Below are 26,132 nucleotides of genomic sequence, written 5' to 3'. Positions count from 1 at the left end.
TCGACTTACCATGAATTGCCTAGTGTTTTGTTGCCGTTCTTTTCAGCCAACCGGTAGTAACGGGCTGCTGCAAACTGGACATGTTGTCAGCCTCATGTGATGACATTGAGCATGCGTCCTGCGCGGGTTCCTGTTTGCGGCCGTCTTTTAGGGTCGCCGTATTGATGCCCGACCTGGACCGAAGCAGGTTGCTGACAGCCCAAGTAGGACGTCAACCAGTATCAGCGTGCTCTCTCACGCATCTCATGGCATGTGTGGTCTCGCTGAGTGCAAGCCACACAATACCTGAGGCTGCTGAGGCTGATGCTGGCTGCCCCTAAAGACCAAGTTCTGGACCTCACGTCGCAGGACCCGGTAGACGCAATGCCGCTCGAAATGATGGGTGATATGTGACCAAACGTACCTTGTCCTTTTTGCATCCGAAGCCTTCTACATAGCACCAGGCTACCTCGTTCATAGCATCTGAGACGAGCAAGGCGGATTAGCGCACCGCTACACATTCATTGGGCCTCAACGCCTCGGAGTGCATCATCATGGCAGACTCACCAGTATCTCCGAGGTTCGCCGCAGTCTCATAGTACTATGACGACGAGATGTCAGTTCTAGACCTTCGAGGCGTATCCACCTTGGGCTTCCAAAGGCATTCCTTGCCCCCCTCTCCCATCCTCTGGTCTGTGGACGGGATAACTCACCTGCTTTGCCGCTATTGGGTCCTTGGCTGTGCCCCAGCCGTGTCGAAAGGAATTCGCCAACTCGAATATGGCCAGAACGAGCTCGCCCTTGGCAGCACCACCCTTTTTAAGCCCTGCCTTCAACGCCATCTGCTCGACGGTTGCCGCATTCGACGCCGCCGCCGAGAGATACTTGATGGCCCCTTCTGGATCTGGTTCGCAACCCCATCCGTGCCTATCAAACCCTGTCAGCAAATCCGTCCAAATAGCCCAAGTATCGTGGCACCTGTAATGTCATGCTCCCAAAGCCCTCCCAGTCCCCACGATGCGACAAGATCGCCCGGCGAGCCGTGGCGCGCCCCGCGCCATGATCCCGTCTTATAGGTACGGGAAAAGTGCCGAGTAGGAGCCGAGACCAGTCCACATGCAAGGCAGAAGGCAACTCACCTCAAAGAGAGACCGTATAGGAACTGGCTCAGGGTGTTATTCGCCCCTTTCGGGTCAGCCAAGCGGGCAAACATGGCCGTCGAGTTCTCGAAGTCTCCCGCCTCGTGCAGCCGGATAGCCTCCTGAATATCCTCGTCAATGGCCGGAGACGAGACCGCCGCGCCCTGCGTCCTGCCTCTCGTCATATCCCCTCCACCGCCCGCGTCGTTCGCCAACGGCGTCGCGGGCCTGCTCTTATTCGCCGAAGCCAGCATGGTCGCGCGCTTCTCCCACTGCAGCTCGTCCCCCTCGCCGCCCTCGGCCGTGGTCACAATGTCGGGTAGGTTCTGCGGGACGTTTTCTGACGAGGCGGGCGAGCGGCTGAGGTGCAGCCGCTCCGACAGCCGTCTCCCAATCTTGCCATTGTTGTTCGAGTGGGAGTTGGAGGTCGAGCTCGCCTGCGAGGAGGCGGACGCGCTGCGCGAGCGGCTATTGCCGAAGAAGACGTCGAGGCTGCGCCGGGGCTTCTGGCCGCTGCCGCCGTCGTTACCGTTCGGGTTCAGGTAGTGCTCCTTGCCGTCGTCGAAGCCCGGGGGCCCGCTCGGGGGGTGGATGACCTCTTGGGTGTGTGTGTCTGATCGAATGAACTTGAACTCGGGGGCCGCCAGCCTGTCTACTGCATCCTTGCTGCTGTGCTCGCCGTTGTCGAGTTTCTCCTTCTTCTTGAGAACGTCGCGTATGCCCATGATGACGTCGGGAAAGAATTAGTGCTGATCCAGCATGTATGCTTGAAGCTCATGGACTAGGTAGGTCAGGTCTAGAAATAGGAGGGCCGGGAAATTAGAAATAGCGACAAGAAGAAAGAAGGTGTCTTTGGCAAAGAGCAATTGTTCAATTATCCATGAGTAAAAATCCAACAACGACCTATGTTCAACGCAGGACAGGCAGTGTTGTCAGACTTGGTGCTATTCTCAGCTTCGGGAAAGGATGAAGAGAGTGTGTAGTCCAAGGGGCTGAGCAGATGGCGGTGCTGTTCAAAGACGCGAATCCTTCCACAAGGCAGCGGCAGCAGCCTCAGATCAGCAAGCCCCCCGATCCGACCACGATATGGCTGCCAAATGACGGGTCTCCATTAGCGCCTCGCAATAAGCTCCCCTAGCCCGCTGTCCGAGGGTGACAAAGGAGGGCTGATCAGAAGACAACATGTGGACAGTGGCGCCGACTGCTCCGACTGGAAATGGGGGCGAAAAAGGGCCAAGAGGGGTCTCTGGGCAGTGGGAACTTGAAGCTTGTGTGGTGTGTCAGCGCAAGGAATTGTCATCGAATGACGGCTGATTTCAGGAGTCCACAGGGGAGAGGAATGGCGGGGTAAAATTCTAATGGAAATTTTAATTGATCTAGTTGAGACACCCGCGAACAGTTGGGCCGGCCCGCACGCGGAAATGATGCTTGGCCCAATGTCACTCTTCCACATGGGGAATTCTCCCCCAATATCACATACTGATCAAACTAATAGTAGACAATGAATTCTATGTTTTTTTTAGAATCAAGTTTTTCGAGACTCAAGGAGACATCAAACATCGACAGGACATAGAGTCTTGAAATGTCGTTCTGTTTTACCTCGGCTCATACCATGTATTACATTTTTGCTTCTGCTTTTCGTGTTCCATAATGTATATTTCTATCCATTTCTGCTACTTCTTTTCGGTCTTCTTTTTCTTCTTGTTCATAATCGTTATCATGATTATCTATTCTTTTCTGCTTTGTGCTTGGTATCTTGGTATCAATGCTCTGTTTCTGCATTTCCTTTGTGGGTATAGTTTGTGGTTTTCTTCCCCAATCGTTTTCGTAACCTTGAAGTATGTCCGCCATCAAATGGCTCGAGGCCTTTCTTGGTCTGGACCCCTTCAAGGACTGGATAGCAAGCATGTTAGTAGTGAAAAGAGACCTTTCGGCCTCGGCAAGGTGGCATCAGATCACAATCAGAAAGAGATATAATCTTTCTGAACCTTGAAGTCAGTATCATCACCAGCACCATCGGTGATAAATTCCTCCACTTCGTCTGAGTCCACGTCGTCGCTGTCGACCGGCTCGTCATCGCTCGACAAATCCTCCATCTCGTCGCCGTCCGCCCGTTTTCGAAGGACGCTTGCCCTCTCGCGGTGAAGGAGCTTGCAGCCCCTGGTTTTACACTTGCCCGTGTTGCTGAAGTCGGGGCACTCGAAGACGTGTCGCTCTTCGCATTCGTCTCCCTTGTCGCAGTAGCCGTACATCCCAAAGGAACGGCAGACCAGAGCACCTGAGGATACACTAGAATGAGCATAGGGACAAGTAGAGTTGGCACAATTGCCCTTGACGAAGTGAACGCAAGTCGGAATGCGCTGGGGCGTCAAGTCATGGGACAGATCGCAAGAATCCCCACTGGCGCAGGTTCCCTTGTGCAGCATCTCACGGCAAATGGCAACTTTCGTAGCATCGTGCTTGTATCGACAAGATGGTCCCTTGGCACATGAACCTAAAATGAAATGATGGTGGTTAGTGGAGTCCGGTATATCATACCCACTTGAGCAAGAAATCATCCAAATCTGTTGGATCGGATATTGCGTGGGCAATCGAACAAGATTGTGAGTAAAATACCAGTCAGCGAAAACATGCTGCAAGGCACGTCGACCTTTTTGACGCCAGTTTGGCTGGGGGAGCGACTCAAGTTAGCAATTGTCGGCCAGGAGGGAAGGGTTCATACCGTTGAGCTTTGAGCACACCGTCACGGTAAAGATTACCGGTCTTGCTTCGATGAAATTTGACACCCCCAACGAAGGCGATTTTGGGGGTAGCGTTGACTGGGTGTAGATCTCCTGTACGATTGTAAGTTTGCTCCGCTGTGCAAGGCTGTAGTCGTAACGCACCCGACACCTTGATGAGCTTGCTGCCGTTGTTCGCGACACGGAAGCGAATGCCTTTAATCTCTATCTCGTGATTCCCTGTCGCTGTCGGGTTAGTAGGAGTATGCGGTGCGCTTGCATTGCCGCTGTAGCGTTGGAAATGGCTGGCGAGCTGTTGTTGCTCGCGCGCGTCCTGCTGACGAATCTTCTGTTGGCGCGACGCCTCAATGGCCTTAACGTGTGCTTCATTGGTCTTGTCATAAACGGCCGAGTTGATCAGCGACCTCTGACCGCGGGTGTTCTTCGAGATCCAAGCGCCTGAGGAAGTGGTCGAGACAGAACCCTCAGCCGGAGACGACGCATCGGAAGGAGGTGTTTGGGTTCCATCTTTGTTTACCACCAAGGACCGATGCCGAAAACCTGTCGGGCCTCCTCGGGTGGAGGGGTACGGCTGGACTCGATGCTTGTGAGGGAAGGCGCCATGTCGGTGAGTGTTGTCTGTGATGTGTAAGCGCAGGATGATTTTATCGGTCTCAAGATTAAACATACGACGATGATAGGAAGCCTGGCTGCTTGGGACCGATTGAACGCCAGCTTGCTGGGCCTTGTGAAGGTTGATCTTGCCTGTTTGCCACTACGTTAGAGAATACGCGCTCTTGTCACATGTGTCTGGTTACAGAAAAAGCACTACGTACCCGCAAGCTGGCCGATTCTGGCCAGCAGTTCTTGTTCTTCCTGAGATGGCATGTCCTAGTGTTGCAGAGTTGTACTGTCTTTTTGTTGTGGTGTTTCTGAGTTTTGCAACCAAAGAAATGCTGTTGCGCCTGAGGGAGTTGGTGTGTTTTTGCGAAGATGAGATCACCGAATGCTGGGAAGGTAGACGCTTTGACAGTGCGATCGGAGTTTCCTTGTCTTGGGCAGGTAGACCGTAGAGGGGACAGTGACCCACTTCACAGCGCTTAAGGCTCGAGAGGTAGCTGACCAATCTGCGCTAAGCAAGGCATGTGTGGCTGCTGGCCTGCTACTGCAAGGCTGTGAAAGAAGAAAGGTGCACGACCTGGAGCTTCTTTTCCTCTACAGCTGCTCCTTTTGAGTTCAGTCCTGCATTTCCATCATCGTCAACTGTGGTATCCGATTTGTCACTCACATCAATCGCACTATCTTGCAACACTCAGCTCAGAAGAACTACGGCTTTATTGTTCTTGAGCTGATTGGCAGGACCAGCGAGGAATCGACCTCCTACAGCACAGCCCCAGGGTCGAAGCTCATCTAGCTTTTACAATTCGACAAGCGACACAGTACAGCTTTCCTTAGTTCAATCCCGCGAAATGGCGTCAACTTGGGGTCTTCTGGATGATAAGGAGGAGCAGGAGTTGCACAAAACGCGACTGGTCAACATCGAGGAGAAGCCCTTCAAGCGCATCACCAAGCGGCTCACGTCCATCTCGACGATTGTAAATGCCCACTCGAAACAGCAACCTACCCCTCCGCCCGAGGGCGCAAACGGCGACAATGACGTCGATACTGAAGTGAAGGAGGAGACGAAGACCGCTCAAACCCTGCGAGAGATTGATCAGATCAAAGACGACCTCACCCTCGACTTCGCCGCATTCGATAGCAGTATTGCCCGCCTGCAATTCCTCCTCGATGCGAATGTACGCGAGCGCGAACGCTACAAAGCTGACCAGCAACGCATTCTCGAGGAATGCCAAAACGTCCGAGACAACAACGCGCGGCTGCGCGAACAGCTGGATGGCGCCAGGGCGACGCTTGCCCAACGTAAGGAGTATGACAAGCTCGCCAACGCGCTCATGGCTAAGGGCCTGCGGCCGCGCGGGGAGCAGGAGTCGAACCTGAAGAAGCTCGAGGAGGAGATTCGCGACCTGGAGAAGGAAAGTGAGACCTATGCGGTGACGTGGCGGGAGCGACGCGATCAGTTCAGCAAAATTATGGATGAAGGCATGCAACTGCGCAGACAGATCCGCGACGAGAAGGAGGAGGTCGAGAGACGGGAGGGCATGAACGAAGACGGCGAGGAGGACGGCGACGCTTCTAGAGGGGGCAACACGCCTCGGCACGTCTCTAGCGGCAACGTCACGCCGCACCCAGACAGCGGTGCCGTGCCGAGACCGGCGTCGGCGCACGAGGGTCAGTCGGAGGATCAATCTGAGGGTCTCAAGCCTCGAGCGAGTGGCCTGGGCGGCTTTTCGCGATCTGGCAGCGCCGTCCCGAGTCAAAATGGCACTCCTCAGCCTCAAGATGATGATGAGGGCGAGATTGAAGAGGGAGAGGACGTTGAGATGGATGACCGCCATGATACCCAACTTACTTCGGGAGGCGATACGCCTCAAATCACAGTGGACGCACCGGAGAGCATGGAGGTGGACAGCTAAACAAATCAAGTGCTTCGGAAGATCCTAGAATAGTCCCTCAATTGAGATACCCATTAAATCAGGCAGCTATCTTGCCTCTGACGCTCGCCTGTCCTTAACACAACGCAATCCCGAACCTCTTCTCATCTTTGATATCAGAACGCAGGGAAAAAGAAATAATCATAACTCTAAGCAGAGACGTCGTCTTTGAGATACGTCTTCTCCTCCTTGCCCTTTGCGAGTGCAAGTCTCGCCGTCTCCAGCTCCTCAGGCGACGCACCGCCGCTCTCAGCCAGAGCAATCTGCTCCTCCAGCTTGACGGTCGCGTCCTCGACGCGGGTTCTCAGCTCGGGGAACACCTTTTGCGTCTCCTCGACCGCGAGTTTCTAGTCCCCCCAAAGTCAGTCAGCCGGGGTGTTACACGCAAAAACGAATCACTGATACTTTAGAGGAGCGAGAACTCCAGCGGTAATGGTAAGTGACGGATGGGAAAACCTACCAGCTGCTTGAGCATGTACTCCCGGTTTCCGTCCTCATCTGGCTTGCCTTCCTTGATCTCATTCTCCAGAGTCGTGACCTTGCCTCTTTGCTGGATGAGTTCCTTCTCGTACGAGATCTCCTCCTTGAGGAGTCTGGTGACGGAGAGGGTCGCGACGGTGAGCTGGGAGGGGGGCGCCATGGTTGTTTGTTGGTGAGGTGGTGCTGAAGAAGTTTTGAGTAGCGGCGGGGTGAAAGATTCAAGTTTGTGGTTATATCCGATGAATGGGGTTCAGTCTTCTGCGGTGGTGATGCGTGAGAATGGGGTCTTTCGGTGAAGTAAGGTAAGTCGAAGTGTAGTCAGTCTTGTAATTACATACCTTCCTATGCTTCGGCTGATTGCTTTCCTGCTTTTGTTTACTACACGGGATCCCGGCTGTTCCTGCTGCTTGGCTGGCTACGTCAAGGTGCACTCAGGCTGGTGCCTTGGAAAGGGTTTTGGTGGGGGTTTCACGGCGGGGTGCATCCCGGCAACCTTACCTCATCTCAGCAACCCATTTTGGGGAACTCGTCTTCTTCAGGCGACCATTCGTGGGCATCTATCTCTCAAGGCACCGCGGATATCGCTCACCTTTTTGATGGATGCCTACTGCTCTCTGCATGCCGGTCCAGCTATTCCCTTAGGGTGCAGGACATTACGCTCATATATTATGTGAGAGATATTGTGCCCTACATTCAGTTACCTAACCTAGGCAACAACCTCCATGCCACTCAAATTATTGCCCGTTCAGAAATACACGTGTTAATGAAATTGGTATTCAGTTGAGTAAAGTAATACATGAATTCCCACATGTTAGAGTAAAGTTGAGACGACAATCGTACAATGGCATGGCTGGGTTTGATAGTCGCGTACGAAGGAGCCCATGCGTTGAATGCATTTGGAGATGGTTTTGATGTCTTTGCGCTGACAACCTTACCTATAACGAACCTTCAACCAAACCTGTATCTAAATTAGATCAAAGGCTGCAACAAGCACGGCACAAGCGCCATCATATATCATCTACTTTGATCTTCAGACTGGCTATATTTAGCGCTGGTTTACGGGAGCTGAATAACATGAGTTCATTCATCATCACTCATAGCTGCAGTATGCCACCGCAGCGAAACAAAACTGTGTAGTCTAAGCCGGTAAAGCCTCCAACCCCTTCTTCGCAGCAAGCTCAACAGCATCAGCCGTCTCAGACAGAACAGAAAGGAACGGCGAGTGCGAAGACTTCAACTTCAACTTGGTCGCCTCGGGTCCCAGGAGCTGCTGCATCTGCTCCTGCGCAAAGTACGGAATCGCCTGGTCGTCCTCGCAGCCGACGTACATGCAGGTAATGTCATGCCAGGGCTCGTACGTCATTGTCTCCTCGAACGAGACGGTCGTATGATGCTTCAACAAGCTCTTTGCCTTTTCCCTTGCCTCTGCAGGAACGTCTCCGTAGAGGGGATCGTCGGCGGTCACGATATGGATCCGGCCGTCCTAACGTAGGTTGTCAGCTCGTCGAGACTCTCGAAGGAAGCCGGGAAGAAGGTTCCTTACCTCTACTCTCGTCCACGGGGGATACACGTTGCCCGTCATGCTCAAGATGCTCTGCCCTTTCTGCCCCACGAACGCAGCGAGGTACATGAGTGTAATTACGCCGCCAGGCTTGCCCTCCGCGGCTCTCTGTTTGATCCCAAACCCTTTTGCGCCTTCGGCCGCCGCGAGACCGCCGTATGAATGAGCGACCAGGACGATCTGCCGACCTTGTTCGGCGAGCTCTTGCAGCACGGCGGCGGTGGCGGCCGCGTCGTCGTATAAGCCCTTGTTCGGCGGCTCAGAGCCGACGGAGTGATGCCTCACGCCGCGGGTCTCCCAGCCTCTTGTGTGTAGCTCGTCGCGGAGGTCTCGGAAGTGCTCTGGCGAGTGCCATGCTCCCGGGGTGAGTACGATGACGGGTTTGCTGGACATTGTGGGAGGATGCTGTGGTTTGGCCTAGACTTTTCTATGCAAACAGAGGAAAGCAAGTCTGAGTAGATTACGAGAGAGATGAAAGTTCATGTTCCTACGGGCTCCATTGCGCAATGGCAATGGCATTTTATATGGATTTCCGTGTCTATTTAGTCAGAGTGATATTGCCTTGGCGGGTGAGGCGTCCCGATGTGGATCTCGGTCATCTTTCAACGTGTAAGCACTATTGACGATCTTGGACATCGCGTTTCGAGACCAATCATGTTAGCGCCCAAAGTCCCAGTAAGTGTGGACTTTGTGGTCTGAGTAAAGTCGTCCTGTCAGACCTGCTCCCTCCCGCATGCGTGTTGATCGAGTTGCAGAATAAGACGACGGATACACTTTCTGTATGGAGGAATTGACCCCAGTTGCCGAGGTATGTGCGAGCCGAGAAGTCGAGACCCCATTGTCAATACTACCGTGTCTGGAGAGCTTACTAGAGCTCCATCATGTTTGTAAGCTTGTACAGTTGATGGCTTACATATTTGTCGAATCTCGTTCAAAAGACTTGATTATACGTAGAAAATGTTCATAAAATGTACTGAGCTACTAATTGTAGCAATGACTAACTACTTTGTTGTTGACATGCTGAGTGAAGATTCCCGGCTCTCACTTTGTAGACACTAACCTACTGAGACACAGTATGCAATCTAGTTGCAGTTCCGCCATTTATGTTAGACACTGCGATTACACCATTCTCCTACGTGAGCTACTAAGACTTCCTGCCGGTTTGCGGGTCCTTTGATTTATGATTAAGGCATGCGGTAAATGCTGCAAGTTTCCATTATGAGCGGGAAGTCTTAGAAATTCAAAAGCAGAGTGAAAATATGTAAACTGTAAATTCGACTAGGTTCCTTAATCGTGAACCAGATATTATCAACGCACGCTACTTTTAAAACGGGGGTATCATCTTCAAACACGCTCAAACCTCGACAACCTCTGCTCCTCCTCGTGATGCCTCTGGTACACCTTGCTGAGCTCCTCCAAATCCCTCTCGTGATCGCCGTTCCCACCAGTACTCCCAACACCATCAATACCGACAAACGGCTCAGACTCGATCCTCGAAACCATCTTCCCATCCTTTAGAAACAACGCTGGGTGGCACCCCACGATCGCCAAGAGCGCGTACCCGATAAGAAACCCCTCGAGACCGAGAAACAGTCCCTCTCCGCCTCCCCTCGCCAGCGGGCCCCGAAAGCCCTCTGCGTACTCGGCGACCCTGAAACACATCCTGCCGAACAAGACGACCATGGCGGACGGCACCGCGCCGGCGAAGATGCGAAAGCGGCCCGTCAGAGGTACGTAGCCCACGTCTCGGTGGAAGGTGGTGTAGCCGTATTGGTGGTAGGACCGGGCTGCGCGGAGGAGGATGAAGGCGAGGGACAAGCCCGCGGCGACTAGGGTCGCGAACTGGACGGCCAGCCCAGCCAAGACGATTTTCGCGCCCACGTCGTTGGGTGCGTACGAGTCCTGGGGTGAGAGGGTGTACGGCACGTTTTGGAAGCCGATGCCGAGGCCTACGATTTGTAGGAGGAGGGCAAGGCCGTCTAGCGGGAGGAGAATGGTAGTGTAGAGCTCTGGCTTGATGAAGGAGTGTTCTGTGCCTAGTATCCGGACCATTGGTGCGAGGCAGACGTAGATACTGCAAAACAGAGAATCAGAATCGGATTCAGAATTCTTGTAGAGACTGGCACGGTTCCACAGAAGAACTTAGACGTACCTTGAAGTTACAAAGATGGGGGCAATGGTGAGCAGAGCCTTGCTCTGCAGGAGAGGGTACACAGCCCACGGATCGCTCCAGCCGGCCATGCGGTCCACCCAGCCGAGCAACTCGAGCACGCAGGCGAGGGTCACGATGACGGAGAATGGTGTTGTTGCGTGTCGTTGTGTTGAGCGGGCGGCGACGGCGCCGTTGACGACGAGGCAGAGGGCCGAGACGGTGGCGAAGACGGCGCTGCCTGTTAGTGCCGGGCGGTAGCCGTACGGGCTGTCGGAGACGTCGCACGTCGCGAGCGTGCAGGGTGATGAAGTCATGGCGGTCGGTGTGATGTTGCTGGTGATGATGCGTCGGTGTAAGTGATTTTGGTGTCAAGATGAGATCGAGACGGGCATCAAGTTAGACTCTTTAGAGCGAGTATCACACTCGTTCGAGGTCGATGAGTATTAGAGGATGAGAGGTGCAGGAACAACACCCACCTACATCGTCAATGGCGGTACCACCATGGTTATATGCTGCAGCAAGCATCGTGGTTATGAGCTCCAAATACACAGGTTCCGATAGTATAACATTACAATCTCCCAACGATCCTCCAAGATCTACCAGATAGTCGGTAAGGCAGGCAAGGCTTGTTGGTGACAGGTGTAGCAGTGTCCATAGTGTGGCCGTGTCTGCATCCTGCCTACCGCCAAAAGGTTCTAAGTTTAGAAACGGCGGTAGAAGTTTGGCGGGTGCTCTGCTTATTTTCGGGTGGGGAAACAGCAGGAAGTGGCAGTGCCGCAGCGAACTTCGCCGGGCCTTTTCACCGCAGCACCGCACGGAAAAGCGGAGATACGCCGGGGGGATGAGAAGCCAGCACGCTGGGCCAAACCGCTAGAGCTTCTACCTTTCTAGGCACCCGTAACCCCGGGGACTGGGTTGGCTGAGCCGGGGGACCGGTTCCCAGTGTCGGTTCACTAAAAGCTTCCTAGTCCAATATTTGTTCTAGCTTCATCTTGAGTCTCCTCCTTTCTCCTCTTTCACGAATGCTTGAAATGACATTCCCCTTGAAGCTTACTAGAAACTGACCCTAACGCCAGGTTAGTTTGCTTTTCCGAGGGGATTCGAACGGCTGCCCACCTTAACTTGACAGGGCCTCCTTAGGCACCGTCGGAAGGTGGACAAGTGCATTTCAGTGGTGGGCTGTTGGTGGCAGTCCACTGCGGCGCATCTAGATTACACTTGGCGCGCTCGTCCTCCAACATCCTGCCGCCTCAGCCCCCCATCCGGATGCAAGCACTACGTTGGCTTCAATGTTCTTTCTGTACAGTTTGCCAACTTGGCATTGCCTTTGGCCTTGTTGGTCTTATTACCGCGCGGTCATGTATCGGAATTCCTACTATTGGTTCTCATAGCCGTGTTTCAAGCATCTTAAAACCGGCCGATCACCATGCGTATATTTGGATCGTTTCACGGTTGCGGCGCTAGGTTGACGTGCGGCTGCTTCCCGATCAACGTCAGGCCAACGGGTTGTTTCGCCTCGAAAGCTGCGGCGCAGATTATTGGTATGAATCTCGCTGTATGTTTTACACCAATCGATTCATTCATCACGGCTGCGAGAGATCCAAATCGTTTCACGTGGGGATAGCCTGTAGGACAGAAGCATATTCTCAACAACCAAGAGGTTCCTTTTACCTAGGACTACAGAAACCCGCCAGCAGCCGAGAGCCACTGACTTCGCATCATCATTACGCTCCATCCTCTGCCTCCGTCTCCTCCTGAGGAACCGGCGGGGTCTTTTCCTTCTCCGGCTTGCGACCAGTGATGCAGTAGCTGTTCTCTCTTATCAGCACCCTGAAGCAGCATGACAACTTCATGTAAAATAGGGTACTTACACCGGGCAATACGCATGGTAGCTCTTGTTCTTGAGGTCATTCCGAACGTCGATGAGGAAGACGTTGACCTCGTCGCGCGTCCAGCCGAGCACGCGGGTGAAGGCGGCCATGCACAAGGCTTCGAGCGCAGAGCCGAAGTTCTCCTGCGTCCATAAGCCGAGCTTCTTATACCTAGTCGGTTCTATTAGCCTTGTCCTTCTTTTCTCATGTGTGTTCACACTGCTTCAGTGAGTGGGGTACCTCTCATCCTTGGGCCAGGTGTTGTGAGGCCACTTGAAGACGCGGAGCTCAACGTCGACGAAGCCAGCCTCAATCATCTTGTTCTTCAGCGGAGGCGCCTCAATAAATTTGCGACCCGTAATTTCGGAAGCCTCATGCAACATATTGACGTATTTGACAATTGAAGAGTCTTTGGGCAAGAGGTCGTCGTCAGACTTGGGCATGACATCGGCTTCTTGAAGTTCCAGGTATCCACCAGGGGTAAGATTGCTACTTCAATCAGTACAGGGAGCTCAAAAGAAAGTACAGCTCTAATTGCGTAACTCACTCGTAGCATCTCTTGATAAATACATCCCAGTCGTCAACAGCTGCGGTCATAAATCGGCTGTGGATATACTCAAAAGGCTGAGAATAAGTCCACTCTTCCTCGACATCGTCAACCTCGAACCTGACGTTCGGAGGTACGCTGTAACCATTTCATTAGCTTAAAAAAAGAATTGATGTGCTTAGAGCGAGGAAATCTCATACAAATCCGCCCTCACAGGCGAGAGGTCAACGCCCAGTACCTGAATATTAAGTTAGATCTCAAGCTGTTTCCCGCTTCATTGAGGTAAACATGGGTCATGCTGCAGCGTACCTCGGACTCAGGGTGTAAGTCACCGAAATCCATAGCCCAGCTTCCAGTTCCAGCTCCAATGTCAAGCACTCGCCCGACCTTTGCGGTATCATCGCATGGCGGCGCCATTCCAAGTCTGTCGTCGAACGTGTAGACGCAAATATCATGCTGGAAGTCTAGACCAACCTGTTAGAAAGAGCAAATCGGCAGTGGAACTTTGCAACACTGCAGCGTACCTAGCCGTTCCGCCTCCGTTTCGTCGTTAGGCATGCCATACTCTGTTTAGATAAAGATTGGTAAGTACATTCAGTCCTCGGGTCTCGTCATCTGGCAAGTTTAAACTCACTTCCGTCCTTGTATCGGTGATATGTCCGGCCATTTTCAATCCGGTATTCAAGAATGGAGGCACTGAGACTGGTCGTCGAAGATGCCACGCTCTATGCGATTGAATTGCATTAGTTCAAAGACCAAAAATCTTCGCGCTCTTGTCTCGATCATGCTGGCTGGAGGCATGGGGCCCTACGATCCAACATACCTCACCGAGTTCAGATCCACTGTGATCGGATTCCTATAGGAATTTAAGTTTCTCTACCACATGAATTGAACAATCCAAGAAGTACCTCAGCGGCGATTTCGACTTCGTGGTCAACTTCAGCCATTGTCGCGTCGTGATCGGTCGTAAAGTCTGTCCCGTAACAGGGTTTGTTGGTTCCGGTCGGAGTAGGGGCCTATGTTCTATCTCTTGAATTGCTTGTTTCTGGGCCCAACAATGAGGCAAAAGACTTGAATAACGCTTGAATTCGGCGCTGGCTATGGAAGAAAAAAAAAACCCCCGGAAAGCAAGATAAAACCCTGACGGGGAGGTCTCTGCTTTTTGTGACGAGAGACCTGACCGGTCAACTCTGCATCTGCGACCCCTCTTTCCTTGGCCTGAAGACATGCAACCAACAGCGACTGGCAAGATGTCTCTTTCCCCTGCTTTCGCGTCACAATGTGGAGCTCAAAAGCGCTCAAGCGAATGAGGGTTCACGGTTTCTGTACCCGCCGCAACTTTTGCGATTGCTCGGGAAGCAATTTGTGGAAGGAGGACGAACACATCCCGCGCTCCCCGGACCCCTTGCCAACCAGATCAGATGCCCCGTCTGAGACCCCCGGCCCGGACAGTCACCAATCCACCAGCCTGCATTTGAGATAAACATGGGCACCCAAACGAGAAGCTCTGTCTACTGAGGGAAACTCCTCCGATGATTGCTGAGGCAAGTCCAAGTCGATTGCCAAAGTTCATTTCGCGTGGGGGCCACATTGATGTATATTGTCTCTGGATACAACTCGGGATATACTCCCAACACCTCCAGCAAGTCATTGGAATCAAGTCTTGTTTTCGCTACAAACGAACCTTTCTGAACCCACTGTCCAATTGCCGGCTTTCAGATTAAAGCCATTCGCATAGGATTCGGTACTTTGTCAGGTAAAAGTTGTATTCTAGGGACATTGCGGTATGGGTTTGCGCATATTGCGTCGCATGCCTCTGATCTCGAGTCAACGGACCATTAGTACACCGATCTTTCCTAAAGTCTAGGTGTCGAGATTTGTCACTTTCAGGGATTCTGTGGCGCACAGTAGCCTACCTTTTCACGTCTTTGGAACTGTAGTCATGAAGATGAGGCAAGCAGAATGTCTATCTTGAATGCAGGAAAGAAATGTTAAGTCTTGCCTTGCGGCTGTGTAAATGTAATACCTCCTATACACACAGTCTTCTTCTTGCTGGTGATATCTACCAAAACAGATGTGTATTACTTCACCCTTCTACGGCCTCCGACCTATGATGCAGTATCTTGCAAACAATTGTTAGTGACCTGACGTAAAGTGGCTACCATGAGGGCTGGCTCGCAACTCACATTCGAAAGTAAGCGTGGAAATCCCTATTCCTCACATCATGGCGCACATTAATAAGGAAGCCCTCGACCCTCGCTCTCGACCACCCAAGGACGCGCGTAAATAGAGCCATACATAACCCCTGGAGAGCACTGCTGAAGTTCTCCTGTGTCCAGAGGCCTAATTTCTTATACCTGATATCGTCCTTAGTACTCAAGCCCCAACAAAGGTCCATTTGGTAGTGAAAGATGGATGCTTTGGGGGCGTCATTTGTGCATTATACTTACCTATCTTCTTTTGGCCACCCATTGATGGGCCACTTGTACATCTGAATCGAGACGTCCACGAAACCAACCTCGGTCATGAGGCCCGCTAGCGCTGGTATATCAACGTAGGAACAGCCAGCGGCTTCGGCGCCAGATTGGAGGAGTTGTACGTATTCTGCTAATGCGCAGTCCTTTGGAAAGGTGTCGTCGTCGGACTGAGGGTTGATGTCGGCATCTTGGACCTCGAACCACCCGCCGGGGTTAAGATGGCTATTCAGCAACGCGAAGGCTGTCATTACTCATCGCTGTTCTCGAGAGAATGAAGAAGGGCAGAAGAGAGCGAAATCTTACTCGTAAGCGGATTCGAAAAACTTTCTCCAGTTGTTAATGGCACCTGTCATGAACCGACTGTGGATATAATCGAATGGTTTTGAGTATGTCCAGTCTTCGTCCACGTCGTCGATCTCAAACCTCACATTTTCCGGCACACTGTATTCGAAGGACATGTCAGTATCAACGAGACGCCGTCATCTGACACCCGCTGGCTCTCTTACTATTCTGGCTGGTTGGGCGAAAGATCTACACCATAGACCTGATTGCAGCGTCTGGGTAAGGAGCCGGCCATGAGAGATGTATGAATGGTTAGAATACCTCAGCTTCAGGATGCAATTCGCCAAAGTCGATGGCCCATATGCCGGTACCAGTCCCCACGTCGAGGACACGCCCGACCTTGGCATCTTCGTCGCATGGCGGGGCCCGTCCCAGTTTATCGCCGATCGTATATGTGAATATCTCGTGCTGCATGTCTAATTCGTATGTTAAGCGATTGCAGAAAAGGAGTGAGCCGTCAAGCAAACCTAGTCTGTCGCTCTCTATCTCATCATTTGGGAGTACATATTCTGATCACATAGTTGTCAACCGGGGAGCTGATACACCATTGTGCTATGTGAAGACACGGAAGCTAGCTTACTGCCATCTTTATATCGGTGGTAAGTCCTGCCATTCTCGATTCGGTATCCTAGGATCGATTGGCTGATGCTCATACTAGATGAGGCTATGCTCTGCGATGCCATTAAAATCATGCCTTTGGGTGTGGCGATGTGCCAAGGCTAACCTCAATTTCAGAGCGTTCGTCTATTTGCTGCCCTTCTGCGTCAGTCTTACATCTCTTATGAGACCAATGGAGAGGAGTCCATACCCCATTATCGGCAGCGATGACCTGATATGTCTCCCACATCGCGAGTGCCCGGGAGACTGAGCAAGAAGGATGATGTGAGATGCGGAGTTGCTTGTATACTGCAGCATCGGCGACGCTAAATATTGTAAGATCAATCAGGAACCGTCCGGTGGTCTCTTAACGAATATTCGTTTAAAAAATGTATTACAGGTATAAATAGATGAAATGTTGAGAACGGAATTTCTTGGGGGGTTTGTGACGAAGGACAGACGCCTGAAAGGTCAATCATTTCCAATCATCCTCTTTGGCTTTGGAACTCCCCAAACCAACAGAGCAAACCAACCTGCATCATGCACGTCGACGGCGATGCTGCCTTCACTGCTCACTTACAGGGATTCTCATGTGGATATGGACCAAGGCACAGGCGAATCAGAACACTGGCTCTCCGCGCAACCCCAGAAGCGAGGGCGCCAAGGGGACCGGAGTCTTCACCTGATTTCGTCGTGATGCACGGAGATAGCGACAGGTCTGGGCCCCCGATCTGCCCCTCCCATTCCATTGTGCTGTTGAGTTTGCTAGATTCTAGATCCATCCCATCGATCCGGCGGTTTCGATTATGAGAGTTGATATTGGTCTGTAGTTATGTCCCGTCTTGTGAAGTTTCTTGCGTGCTGCACACATGGACAGGATACGCTCTTCTTCCACGCGCCACCTGATTTACTGCTCACTGCTGGCTCTGAGAACAAGCCTACTCCATTGGACACCTCAAATTCAGTAAATTCTTCAGTCATAATAAATCGGCTGAGGACATCGGAATGTTTTCGACTGACCGAGGAGGACCATGTCAATACTGACCACGCCATTCACACGCCTGAAGTATCGAACAACGTACCGCTCAAGCGTAGCATCCTGGATTGAAGCAGTAATCAGATCTAGTAGACGCGGAGCTGGTGGAAGCCGCAAACGCGGTTCATTAACATCATAACCATGTTTGCCTTCTGACTCACCCATGTATCAAGAAAATACGGCTAACCAGCCTTTCGAAACAGAGATTACTGGCAAGGGTCGATAAACATAACTCTTAATGACAAGATAGCAAGCACTCTTTTGACCTGACTAGATGGGTCAAAAACAAAAGGATGCGTCGAGGGGGAATCGAACCCCCGGCTCCCCGACGCTGCTGTATGGCAACGGAGAATTTTACCACTAAACCATCGACGCGGTTGAAAGTTTGGGATGTTCTACAAGCCTATCATGGGCTTCGCGAGCGCCGTTGTCCAAAGAGTATAACAGAGCGACGACACACGAAAAGAAAAGATAATCTAGATCTGTGAGCCCGCTCCGAGAACTGTCGAAGTCTCGAGAACCGCCGTGTCTTGAGAATTCTACATTTGACAAGTGAGCAACCAGACAAGTATCAACTCAATTCCGACTTGTGAGGTGCAAGGTGTAAGGTGCAGAGGTAGGTACGCACCGTATCCACTGAGGCCATTTGCCTTGCAACGAAATAAGATCTTCAACCAGCGTGAAGATAGCGGTGCATATCCCAAAGCGGTCTAAAGCTACACAAAATATGACCACAGTCTGCACAATATAATCAATCATTGAGTCAAACTTAAGATTTGTCTTAGCTGGTGGCAGAGCCGAGCCGCAGGAACGATTGATGGTGACTCATAGTGACTGGCCCGGGCTTTGCCTACGGTACGGTAGGTGGTGACCTCCTGCTTGTTTTGTCAGCCTTACAGTGGACGAAGAGTTGCAGTCTCGCCACACCTGTCGGCTCCAAGCCCGGAAGGGACCTTCTCCCAAAATTTTAGCGGGCCCACCCATCCGAACGCTTAAGTCCGCCCCAGCGACTTCACTCGAACGGAGTCTTGCCCTTTCTCTGCTGCGGATTCTCTTTTAAAGTCGCTTCCCCAGGTCCGGGTACCGAGTGGAAGTGGGATCCTAGATCTTTGTTCACTTTCATTCCTTTCAAGTTCTCCTTTTCTTGCGAGAGCGCGAGGCCTCTTGATTCACTTTCGTTGCCTAATCTGGCAGCACCTGTTCGAAGACGCTGTATTTCAAAAAGCGCAATCACAATTTCATCAACTCCTCATCATATCATCACCCTAGTTAGATTACCAGACATGTCGGACGCTGGTGCAACGCAGAACCAAACCCAGCCGCAGACTCAAGCGGGCTCGTCAGCCGGAGGAGGTTCTCAGCCAAGCCGTCGAGGCAGATCAGGGAGAGGGAGAGGAGAAGGAGGCAACGGCCGTGGTGGCCGGCGAGGTGGCGGCAGGAATGCCAACCCCCAGCCCCGGAACCAAGCACAGCCAGCACCGGCTCCCGAAGCCTCAACAGAAAATGCACCCGAATCAGAGCCAGCGAGCTCGGGGAGGAGGGGCCGTGGCCGCGGCGGTAATCGGGGCGGCCGGCGAGGTGGAGCGGTCCGCGGTGGTACGGTATCAGGAACTCAGCGAACATTTGGAGGCAGCCTTACGACTGCTGTGGATCCAAATGCGTCGGATGCACACGGGCTGAGTGCGGATGCCCCGGACTTCGTTCCTGGGCAGCCTGTTGTCCACAGAGGGTATGTTCATTCTCACCAAATCCTGAAACTTGGGCTGACTGATATCACCAGAAAACAACCTGCGCCGAAGCAAAAGAAGCCTCAGTATCCACTGGCACCAAAATCTGTAGCCGCAGATTTACCCACGCGCATCCATGAGGACATCAGCAATGGCCAGTACGAGTGTGTCATTTGCTCCAGTGAAGTACTGCGGCCATCTCGCGTATGGTCCTGCGGGCTGTGCTGGACGGTGCTACATTTGTCTTGCGTCAAGAAGTGGTTCACGAGCCAACTGAAGAAGGACGACGACACGCGCTCTTGGCGCTGCCCCGGCTGCAATTCTAGTTTGACTGAGGAGCCGAGTGCTTACCACTGTTGGTGCGGGAAGGACATCAACCCTCGAAATGTTCCTGGTCTTCCTCCTCACTCTTGCGGACAGACTTGCTCAAAGCCCAGAGCAACATGCCCGCATCCATGCCCTCTCGAATGCCACGCCGGCCCATGCCCGCCATGCACCCTCATGGGCCCAACACAGTCTTGCTTCTGTGGCAAACACGAAGTGACGAAGCGTTGCACCGAGACAGACTATGGAAACGGATGGAGTTGCAAAGAGATTTGCGGAGACTTGCTACCTTGCGGCGAGCACTTCTGCGCTACTCCTTGCCACTCTGGCTTGTGTGGTAGCTGCGAGATTCCTGTACAGGCAAGATGCTACTGTGGCAAAGAGCACAAGGAGATTCCCTGCGATCGCCGCGACGACCTTCAGATGTCATTTAACTATGGCCAAGTTTCCAGCTCGGATTCCGAGGATGTTTCTGAGGATAGCTGGTTCGACGGCTCATTCGACTGCGGAGCGACTTGTGGGAGGAAATACGACTGTGGTTTGCACGATTGTGAGAAGACCTGTCATTCGCAGGACGAAGTGCCGGCACACTGCCCGTCGGCTCCAGATGTTATTGTTCACTGCCCCTGTGGCAAGACATCGTTGGAAGAGCTTCTCGAACAACCAAGACAGTCTTGTCAGGACAAGATCCCTCACTGCAAGAAGACATGCGACAAGATTCTTTCATGCGGTCACCAATGCATGGACACGTGCCATACCGGTCCTTGTAACACATGCTTCCAGAAGCAGGATATTTCTTGTCGATGCACCCGCATTGTGAGCAAGACCCTCTGCCATCAGGGAGAGATTGCAACTCCAATGTGTTTCAAGGTCTGCCAGGCCCAGCTCAACTGCAGTCGTCACAAGTGTGGAGAGCGCTGCTGTCCTGGGGAGAAGAAGGCAATGGAGAGACAGGCCGCCAAGAGGAAGCATAGACAGCAGCAGGCTCCGGACGAGGTTGAGGCGGAACACATCTGCCTCCGCGTGTGCGGTAGGACACTGAAGTGTGGAACTCACCAGTGTTCGCAAATCTGTCATGCTGGGCCCTGCCCAAGCTGCCTCGAAGCCGTCTTCGAGGAGATCAGCTGTGCCTGCGGTAGGACTGTCCTGCAACCTCCACAGCCGTGCGGGACCAGGCCTCCTGAATGCCGATTCGACTGCAGAAGAGCACCTCCTTGCGGCCACCCCACGGTGAAGCACAACTGCCACCCCGACGATGTCGATTGTCCCAAGTGTCCTTTCTTGGTAGAGAAAGCGTGCATCTGCGGCAAGCAGAGGATGAAGAACCGGCCTTGCTGGCTGGAGGAGGCTCGTTGTGGTCTGCCGTGTGGGAAGAAGCTCAAGTGCGGGTAAGTGATATTGACTCTAATACAGCATCCATCGCATGTGCTAACTAGATGGCAGAACTCACACATGTAGGAAGGAATGTCACCGTCCTGGCGAATGCGAAGACGCTGATATTCCTGGCTCTCATTGCGCCCAATCCTGCGGCAAGACTCGCAAATCCTGCGACCACTCGTGCCAGGACTCATGCCACGCCCCCTATCCATGCAAGGAAGACCGGCCATGCCAGAGCAAGACCTTTGTCACTTGTGACTGTCAGCACCGCAAGAAGGAGGTGAAGTGTATGGCTACCAAGACCAACCCAACTCCGGATCGCGACATCCTGAAGTGCGACGACGAGTGCCTTCGCCTCCAGCGCAACCAGCGCCTTGCTGTCGCCCTCAATGTCGATCCGGATCACAACGACGACCACATTCCGTACTCGGACACGACGCTCAAGCTCTTCCGTGAGCTCTCTCACACCTGGGCCCAGAACCAGGAGCGCGAGTTCCGCGTCTTCGCATCGGAACCCTCCGAGAAGCGTCTGCGCTTCAAGCCTATGCCCTCGTTCCAGCGCGCCTTCTTGCACGCTCTTGCCGAGGATTTCGGCTTCGACTCGGAGAGCCAGGACCCAGAGCCGCACCGTCACGTCTCCATCTTCAAGACACCGCGCTTCGTCGCCGCACCGAAGAAGACACTGGCTCAGTGCGTCAAGATTCGCACCGACGCAGCCAAGACAGCAGCAGCCGCAGCTGCAGCATCGTCTTCGGCGGCCGCCGCAGCGTCGGCACCAGAGCCCTTCAACGCCCTACTCCTCTCGGCTCCGCGCTTCGGCCTGACCATTGACGAGGTCGAGTCCGCCCTCGCCAACCATCTCAAGGCCTACAACACCCTTTCCTTCACTACCGCCTTCCTCCCGTCAGAGGAAATCCTCATCCGGGCGGTCCCCGTCACCTCCTGGGGCACTACCCCCTCGGCCATCGAGTCCTCTCTCGCGTCCCTGAAACCCCTCGTCGCGCGGACCGTAACCAAGGACGGCATCGCCGCAGCCGTGACAATGGTCCACGCCGACGCGAACCTCAACGTCCTCCGCCGCGAGGGAACGTCGGCAAACGGCAGCAGCGGCGGTTGGAACGCCGTCGTCGGCCGCGCCGCGGCACAGCGTAGGACCATTGCGCCCAAGCCCGCCGCCGACGCGCGTCCCGCCAGCGGCTTCGTCAGCTTCTCCAAGCTGGCGCGTAAGAAGGTCGTCGAGGACTCTGTCGCCGATGACTGGGAGGCGGCCGCCGAGAGCGATGAGTGAGGCGCGCCGCGGCGCCTCACAAGCTTCTCTTGCTTCGGCCAAGGAAGTTGTTAGCTTCTTGACTCTCTCGATCTTGAATGCAAGCAAGGAGGTGCCCTGGCGTGGCGGAGCTTGCAGCGTTGCTCGCCTTGCTTCTCCACACCTCCTTTGTGGTGTTGGCGATGTATCTACACAATGGGGAAGTCGATGACGGAAAGGCCAAGATTTGTTACGAGGTATAGACGGATGGGATGGGAGGTCCCAACAACAGGATGATATAATATAGTATTATTGAAAAGAAAAACGTGAAATACAGAAAAATGGAATATCAGAACTCAAGCGGAAAGATATGGCATCAAAATGAAGAGCATCGTGATATCAGAGCAGGGCGTGATGCGATTATCACCATTTACAACAACTGAGCATCCCCTCCCCTTCTCTGCATTCGTCCATCGTGACAAGCCAAGAAGGATCCTTTCTCTCCTTCATTCCCTTTCCCCCATGACCCCCGCGACATCTCACATCCCTCACATCAAAGTAAAGAGCAAGCGTCAACCGTCCAGCTCTCTGCCACGTCAGAGAAACACATGCATAAAACCCACAAGCTCTATACGCGAGCGACGGGGAAAACGGGATAGACGAACAAGCCCGGCCCCGGGACCCCAAGCATCCCCAACCCGGGTACGTCCTATCCTGTCCCCGTATGTTGCCCCCAAATTCCAACAAAGTCTGGCTCGTCGCCGGCAGGAAAAGGTGCCATGGGCATATCCCCGCTTGGGACTGGCCATCTACTCCGTACTTGTCCGGTGCGGATGGACGGGGGGCAAGGTTGACCCCGGCTCCGGACGATCGTGATAACCTCCTGCCGTTGAGCATCATTCCGCCAGATCGACGCGCCCACTTCTGCGGCGAACCAGTTTTGGGTATTGATTGTCAGATGCCTGACGGCAGATTGACAGGAAGGAGATGGGACGGAATGAAGTTCAAGGCCTGTCATTGTACTGTGTAGATAGAGCCCACTGCTACTCATGGGGACCAAGGTTGTCTGCTGAACAGTAATTACATTGCCTGGCATCCCTTGTTCTCAGGCCCCTGTTAACGGTGAGAGACATGGCCATACCCCGTTCAGGTCAGCATGTCACCGGCGCCTCACTTCATATCTCACATTTTGACTGGTTTTGCATGGCTGCTCGTACTCATTGCTTCATTATGTTTATGTTGCGTCTAAGATATGCTGTCGCATCCCGGTCCGTCATGGGGAGCGGGGGGTATCATTCTTTGAAGGACCAAAAAAGGTGTGTTGAGAGAGGAAGATCACCCGCCGCCACGTACTGTTTTCTCCGTTCCATGCCTTCTTTTTGCTGCCGCAGTGTATCCAGGTGATCGGCGCCTTCACAGGTCGCGATAAAGGGGTGGGCATTACATCAACTCATTATCCTTCATGGATGGACTCCTGCAGTGGAGCCGGCGAGACACGCCAGTGAAGACGGACTGGCGGTCCGCCTCTGCTTCCAGTATGTGAGCCACGTGCTGTTGGAACCGTTTCTCGGTTAGCAAGAGGTCCTTCTAGAGGCGCTGCTTCTCCTCCTTGCTTGTCACGCCGGCGACATTGCCAAGAAAGTCCGAGATGGCTTCGAAGTAACCCTCTTCCAAAACACTCGAGTTGTGGTCGCCTGCGGGCAAGGGCTTCCAAATTTTAGAGGGCGCGGCAGAGAGTTCGTAAAGTTGGCGCATGTGACGGGGTCTAAGACATGTGTTAGTCTACAAGAGGCAACATGTGAGACACGCGAAAAAAGCCGGTGTAGAGAAAACCAATATCAGACTCTATGTCGTAAAAATTCAAATCAAGCGTCCCGAAGGACTCATATTTTGTGGGTGGTGACTTGCGATCATCATATGGTGTAGGAGAAGAAGCAGGAAGAAAGGGTTGCATGACACTTACGGTACGATTTCGTCCTGGAGACCAGAGAGAAACAGGATCGGCACGGATGTGATGCTAGAGATGATTGATTCGCTTGGCCAGACTTGGTGGCAGAGAAGCGTCAAGTACTTTGCTGGTGGCAACACAGAAGGGATAAGCTTGCGCATGGAGAGGAAGGTGTTCTCCAAGATCAGGCCAGCAATATCCCCATCCTTTTGGTTCTTCGACACCAGCTTGATGCTGACAGCGCCGCCCAAGCTCTGTCCGTAAACAATCAGCTTATGGTTGCTCGTCTCTGCGCGAGATCGGAGGTAGTTGAGGGCGGTTTGCGCGTCTAGGAAGAGGCCGGATTCGTCAGGTTCTCCTGTTGATAGGCCGTAGCCGCGGTACTCGAGCATGAAAACGTTGCAGCCGATAAAGTTGATAAGCATGCGGGCGATTGGCAAGCGGTGGCCAATGTTACCCGCGTTACCATGGAACATCAGGATGGTGACATTGGAGTTCTTCCCATCGCGCGGGCCGCGGATGTAGAAAGCCGACAGCTTCTCGCCATCGTTTGTGGGGATGACGAGTTCTTCGAAATCCTTGATGCCATACTGTGAGGGTCTTGGGACATCGGTTCGAGAGTTTGCGGGCATATGCGAGGGGTAGATGAGAGCTCTGGAGCGGCACAGCACAATCAGTCAGTCGGTCGGTTCGCTGAGGGTGGGATGAGGAAGCGTCACATGGACATTTGGGGGTGGAGGGACCTACTTTTGCTTGAAGTAGAGGAGGCTAGTCAAGACAGCTGCGATACCCTAGGTAAGAGAAGACGAGTTAGCATGCAGCACTAGCGAGGCGAGGCAATCGAGGCACGACCTCGGGCTCAGGCCCAAGAGGAGGGGTTGCAGACAGGAAGGTTAAAATATCGGTGTGAGAAGATGGGTAGCCCGTAGGACGAGGAGGCGGGAATGGCCATACCGTCGAGGCTATGGCTGGTAGCCGCATGTACGCGCCAACAGTACTGAGCATAGACGCCGTCTGCTCGAGGTAACTGTTGGAGGACGGCGATGCTGAATTGGAAGAGGACATTGCTCGAAAGAGTCGCGAGCAAGGCGAGAGGGAAAAAGGCGGAGGAAAGATTATATTCGTATTTGCTGCTGGACCGTTCGGCGAGTCCTCAGAAAGGAATGGGCCTGTTTGATGGGGAAGGTAAGGCCCGAAGCGAAGAGAGAGAAGCGGTGCAGAGTCCAGGAGAGAGCGGAGTAGCCTTGCCTTGGCCCTTGGTCGCGAAGGCGGTGGAGGCCGATGCTAGCGGGGCATAGGTACCTCGGTACGCAGACTAGAGTGTAGCGGGTACCGAATGCGTGTTAGGCGTAGTCGATTGTTGGCATGAGGCGACTACGGACCTGGACCTGGTACTGGGACCGTCCGGGGCTCTCTTTCTGGACAACTGAGGTGTGGGCAGGATGGACGGACGGACGAACGAACAAGGGGTCGTGCACGAAGCGGAGGTGGTGGGTGTCTGGTGGTGAACCCTGGCTGGGGGAAAGAGAAAAAGAGGTTGCTAGCCGGAACGAAAGCGAGGATCGGAGAGCTGATTTGTGTATTCGTCGAATGGTCAAATGTGTCAGTATCCACAAAAGTGTCGTTTGTGAGGTGTCGCTGGCCTCTAGGTGTGTGTGTGTGTGTGTGGAGGCGATTAAGGTACTGTATATGCCCAGGAAGGTCGATATCCAGCTGTGCTGTGGAGGATGGCATCGACGACGCGAGAGGTAGGATTGGAGGTGGTGGTATCCGTAGTCGTGATGGTGGTGCGGTTTGTCTTTAGCAAGGCCGCATGATGCAGGTCAGGAGGGAGTTGTGCTGGGGCGGGATCTGGCAGCCGTGCGGCCGGGATGGATGGCCGATGGCTGTCTACTGAAGAGATGTGGCTGCGGACGGTTCAATGCCGCTGTTCTGTGGAATCCCCGTCGTGTCCAGTCTTTGGTGGTGAATCGTGGGATGATATTGGGGGCAGGAGGGGGCTAAGAAGTTGCGGCGGGTCTCCTGAGGCTTGTTGATGCCGCAGGTGACCTGATTTG

General features: G+C 53.4%; 11 protein-coding genes across 11 annotated transcripts; 3 read left to right on the top strand and 8 right to left on the bottom strand.

The window, feature by feature from the left end:
* Nucleotides 1-5: 5 nt before the first annotated feature.
* On the bottom strand, nt 6-1,843 carry CABS01_04272 (uncharacterized protein; the record flags this gene model as incomplete). The annotated part of the gene is made up of 5 exons (XM_060537643.1): nt 6-74; nt 404-462; nt 547-580; nt 693-906; nt 1,119-1,843. The coding sequence occupies 5 exons, from the start codon at nt 1,841-1,843 to the stop codon at nt 6-8; spliced, it is 1,101 nt and encodes a 366-aa protein (XP_060390488.1).
* Nucleotides 1,844-3,079: 1,236 nt separating this feature from the next.
* On the bottom strand, nt 3,080-4,726 carry CABS01_04271 (uncharacterized protein; the record flags this gene model as incomplete). The annotated part of the gene is made up of 4 exons (XM_060537642.1): nt 3,080-3,612; nt 3,735-3,787; nt 3,841-4,603; nt 4,675-4,726. 4 exons carry the CDS (start codon nt 4,724-4,726, stop codon nt 3,080-3,082), a joined length of 1,401 nt encoding a protein of 466 aa, XP_060390487.1.
* Nucleotides 4,727-5,307: 581 nt separating this feature from the next.
* CABS01_04270 (tho complex subunit 7) lies at nt 5,308-6,372 on the top strand (the record flags this gene model as incomplete). Its single annotated transcript, XM_060537641.1, has 1 exon — nt 5,308-6,372. The coding sequence occupies one exon, from the start codon at nt 5,308-5,310 to the stop codon at nt 6,370-6,372; it is 1,065 nt and encodes a 354-aa protein (XP_060390486.1).
* A 167-nt stretch (nt 6,373-6,539) lies between these two features.
* On the bottom strand, nt 6,540-7,030 carry CABS01_04269 (tubulin-specific chaperone Rbl2; the record flags this gene model as incomplete). Its single annotated transcript, XM_060537640.1, has 2 exons — nt 6,540-6,737; nt 6,851-7,030. 2 exons carry the CDS (start codon nt 7,028-7,030, stop codon nt 6,540-6,542), a joined length of 378 nt encoding a protein of 125 aa, XP_060390485.1.
* A 184-nt stretch (nt 7,031-7,214) lies between these two features.
* Nucleotides 7,215-7,544, top strand: CABS01_04268 (uncharacterized protein; the record flags this gene model as incomplete). Its single annotated transcript, XM_060537639.1, has 1 exon — nt 7,215-7,544. One exon carries the CDS (start codon nt 7,215-7,217, stop codon nt 7,542-7,544), a length of 330 nt encoding a protein of 109 aa, XP_060390484.1.
* A 464-nt stretch (nt 7,545-8,008) lies between these two features.
* On the bottom strand, nt 8,009-8,824 carry CABS01_04267 (uncharacterized protein; the record flags this gene model as incomplete). Its single annotated transcript, XM_060537638.1, has 2 exons — nt 8,009-8,353; nt 8,414-8,824. 2 exons carry the CDS (start codon nt 8,822-8,824, stop codon nt 8,009-8,011), a joined length of 756 nt encoding a protein of 251 aa, XP_060390483.1.
* A 951-nt stretch (nt 8,825-9,775) lies between these two features.
* On the bottom strand, nt 9,776-10,897 carry CABS01_04266 (sphingoid long-chain base transporter RSB1; the record flags this gene model as incomplete). Its single annotated transcript, XM_060537637.1, has 2 exons — nt 9,776-10,505; nt 10,584-10,897. 2 exons carry the CDS (start codon nt 10,895-10,897, stop codon nt 9,776-9,778), a joined length of 1,044 nt encoding a protein of 347 aa, XP_060390482.1.
* Nucleotides 10,898-12,307: 1,410 nt separating this feature from the next.
* On the bottom strand, nt 12,308-13,948 carry CABS01_04265 (TAM domain methyltransferase; the record flags this gene model as incomplete). The annotated part of the gene is made up of 10 exons (XM_060537636.1): nt 12,308-12,392; nt 12,455-12,625; nt 12,695-12,943; nt 13,002-13,139; nt 13,202-13,239; nt 13,311-13,465; nt 13,526-13,567; nt 13,636-13,726; nt 13,825-13,857; nt 13,910-13,948. The coding sequence occupies 10 exons, from the start codon at nt 13,946-13,948 to the stop codon at nt 12,308-12,310; spliced, it is 1,041 nt and encodes a 346-aa protein (XP_060390481.1).
* Nucleotides 13,949-15,087: 1,139 nt separating this feature from the next.
* Nucleotides 15,088-16,667, bottom strand: CABS01_04264 (TAM domain methyltransferase; the record flags this gene model as incomplete). The annotated part of the gene is made up of 7 exons (XM_060537635.1): nt 15,088-15,109; nt 15,188-15,358; nt 15,452-15,700; nt 15,782-15,919; nt 15,985-16,022; nt 16,082-16,228; nt 16,545-16,667. The coding sequence occupies 7 exons, from the start codon at nt 16,665-16,667 to the stop codon at nt 15,088-15,090; spliced, it is 888 nt and encodes a 295-aa protein (XP_060390480.1).
* A 2,069-nt stretch (nt 16,668-18,736) lies between these two features.
* Nucleotides 18,737-22,169, top strand: CABS01_04263 (NF-X1 type zinc finger; the record flags this gene model as incomplete). Its single annotated transcript, XM_060537634.1, has 3 exons — nt 18,737-19,182; nt 19,234-20,892; nt 20,948-22,169. 3 exons carry the CDS (start codon nt 18,737-18,739, stop codon nt 22,167-22,169), a joined length of 3,327 nt encoding a protein of 1,108 aa, XP_060390479.1.
* Nucleotides 22,170-23,714: 1,545 nt separating this feature from the next.
* CABS01_04262 (uncharacterized protein) lies at nt 23,715-25,359 on the bottom strand (the record flags this gene model as incomplete). Its single annotated transcript, XM_060537633.1, has 4 exons — nt 23,715-23,892; nt 24,091-24,729; nt 24,823-24,866; nt 25,030-25,359. Coding segments are annotated over 4 exons (1,191 nt in total), but the record flags the coding sequence as incomplete, so codon positions are not given.
* Between the last annotated feature and the right edge of the window lie 773 nt (nt 25,360-26,132).

The sequence above is a fragment of the Colletotrichum abscissum genome, assembly GCF_030869225.1.
Source record: "Colletotrichum abscissum strain IMI 504890 chromosome Unknown Scaffold_8.1, whole genome shotgun sequence".
In the NCBI taxonomy this organism is placed as follows: Eukaryota; Fungi; Ascomycota; class Sordariomycetes; order Glomerellales; family Glomerellaceae; genus Colletotrichum; species Colletotrichum abscissum.
Note: the sequence above shows the minus strand (reverse complement) of the source record. Positions and strands in the feature narration are given on the sequence as shown.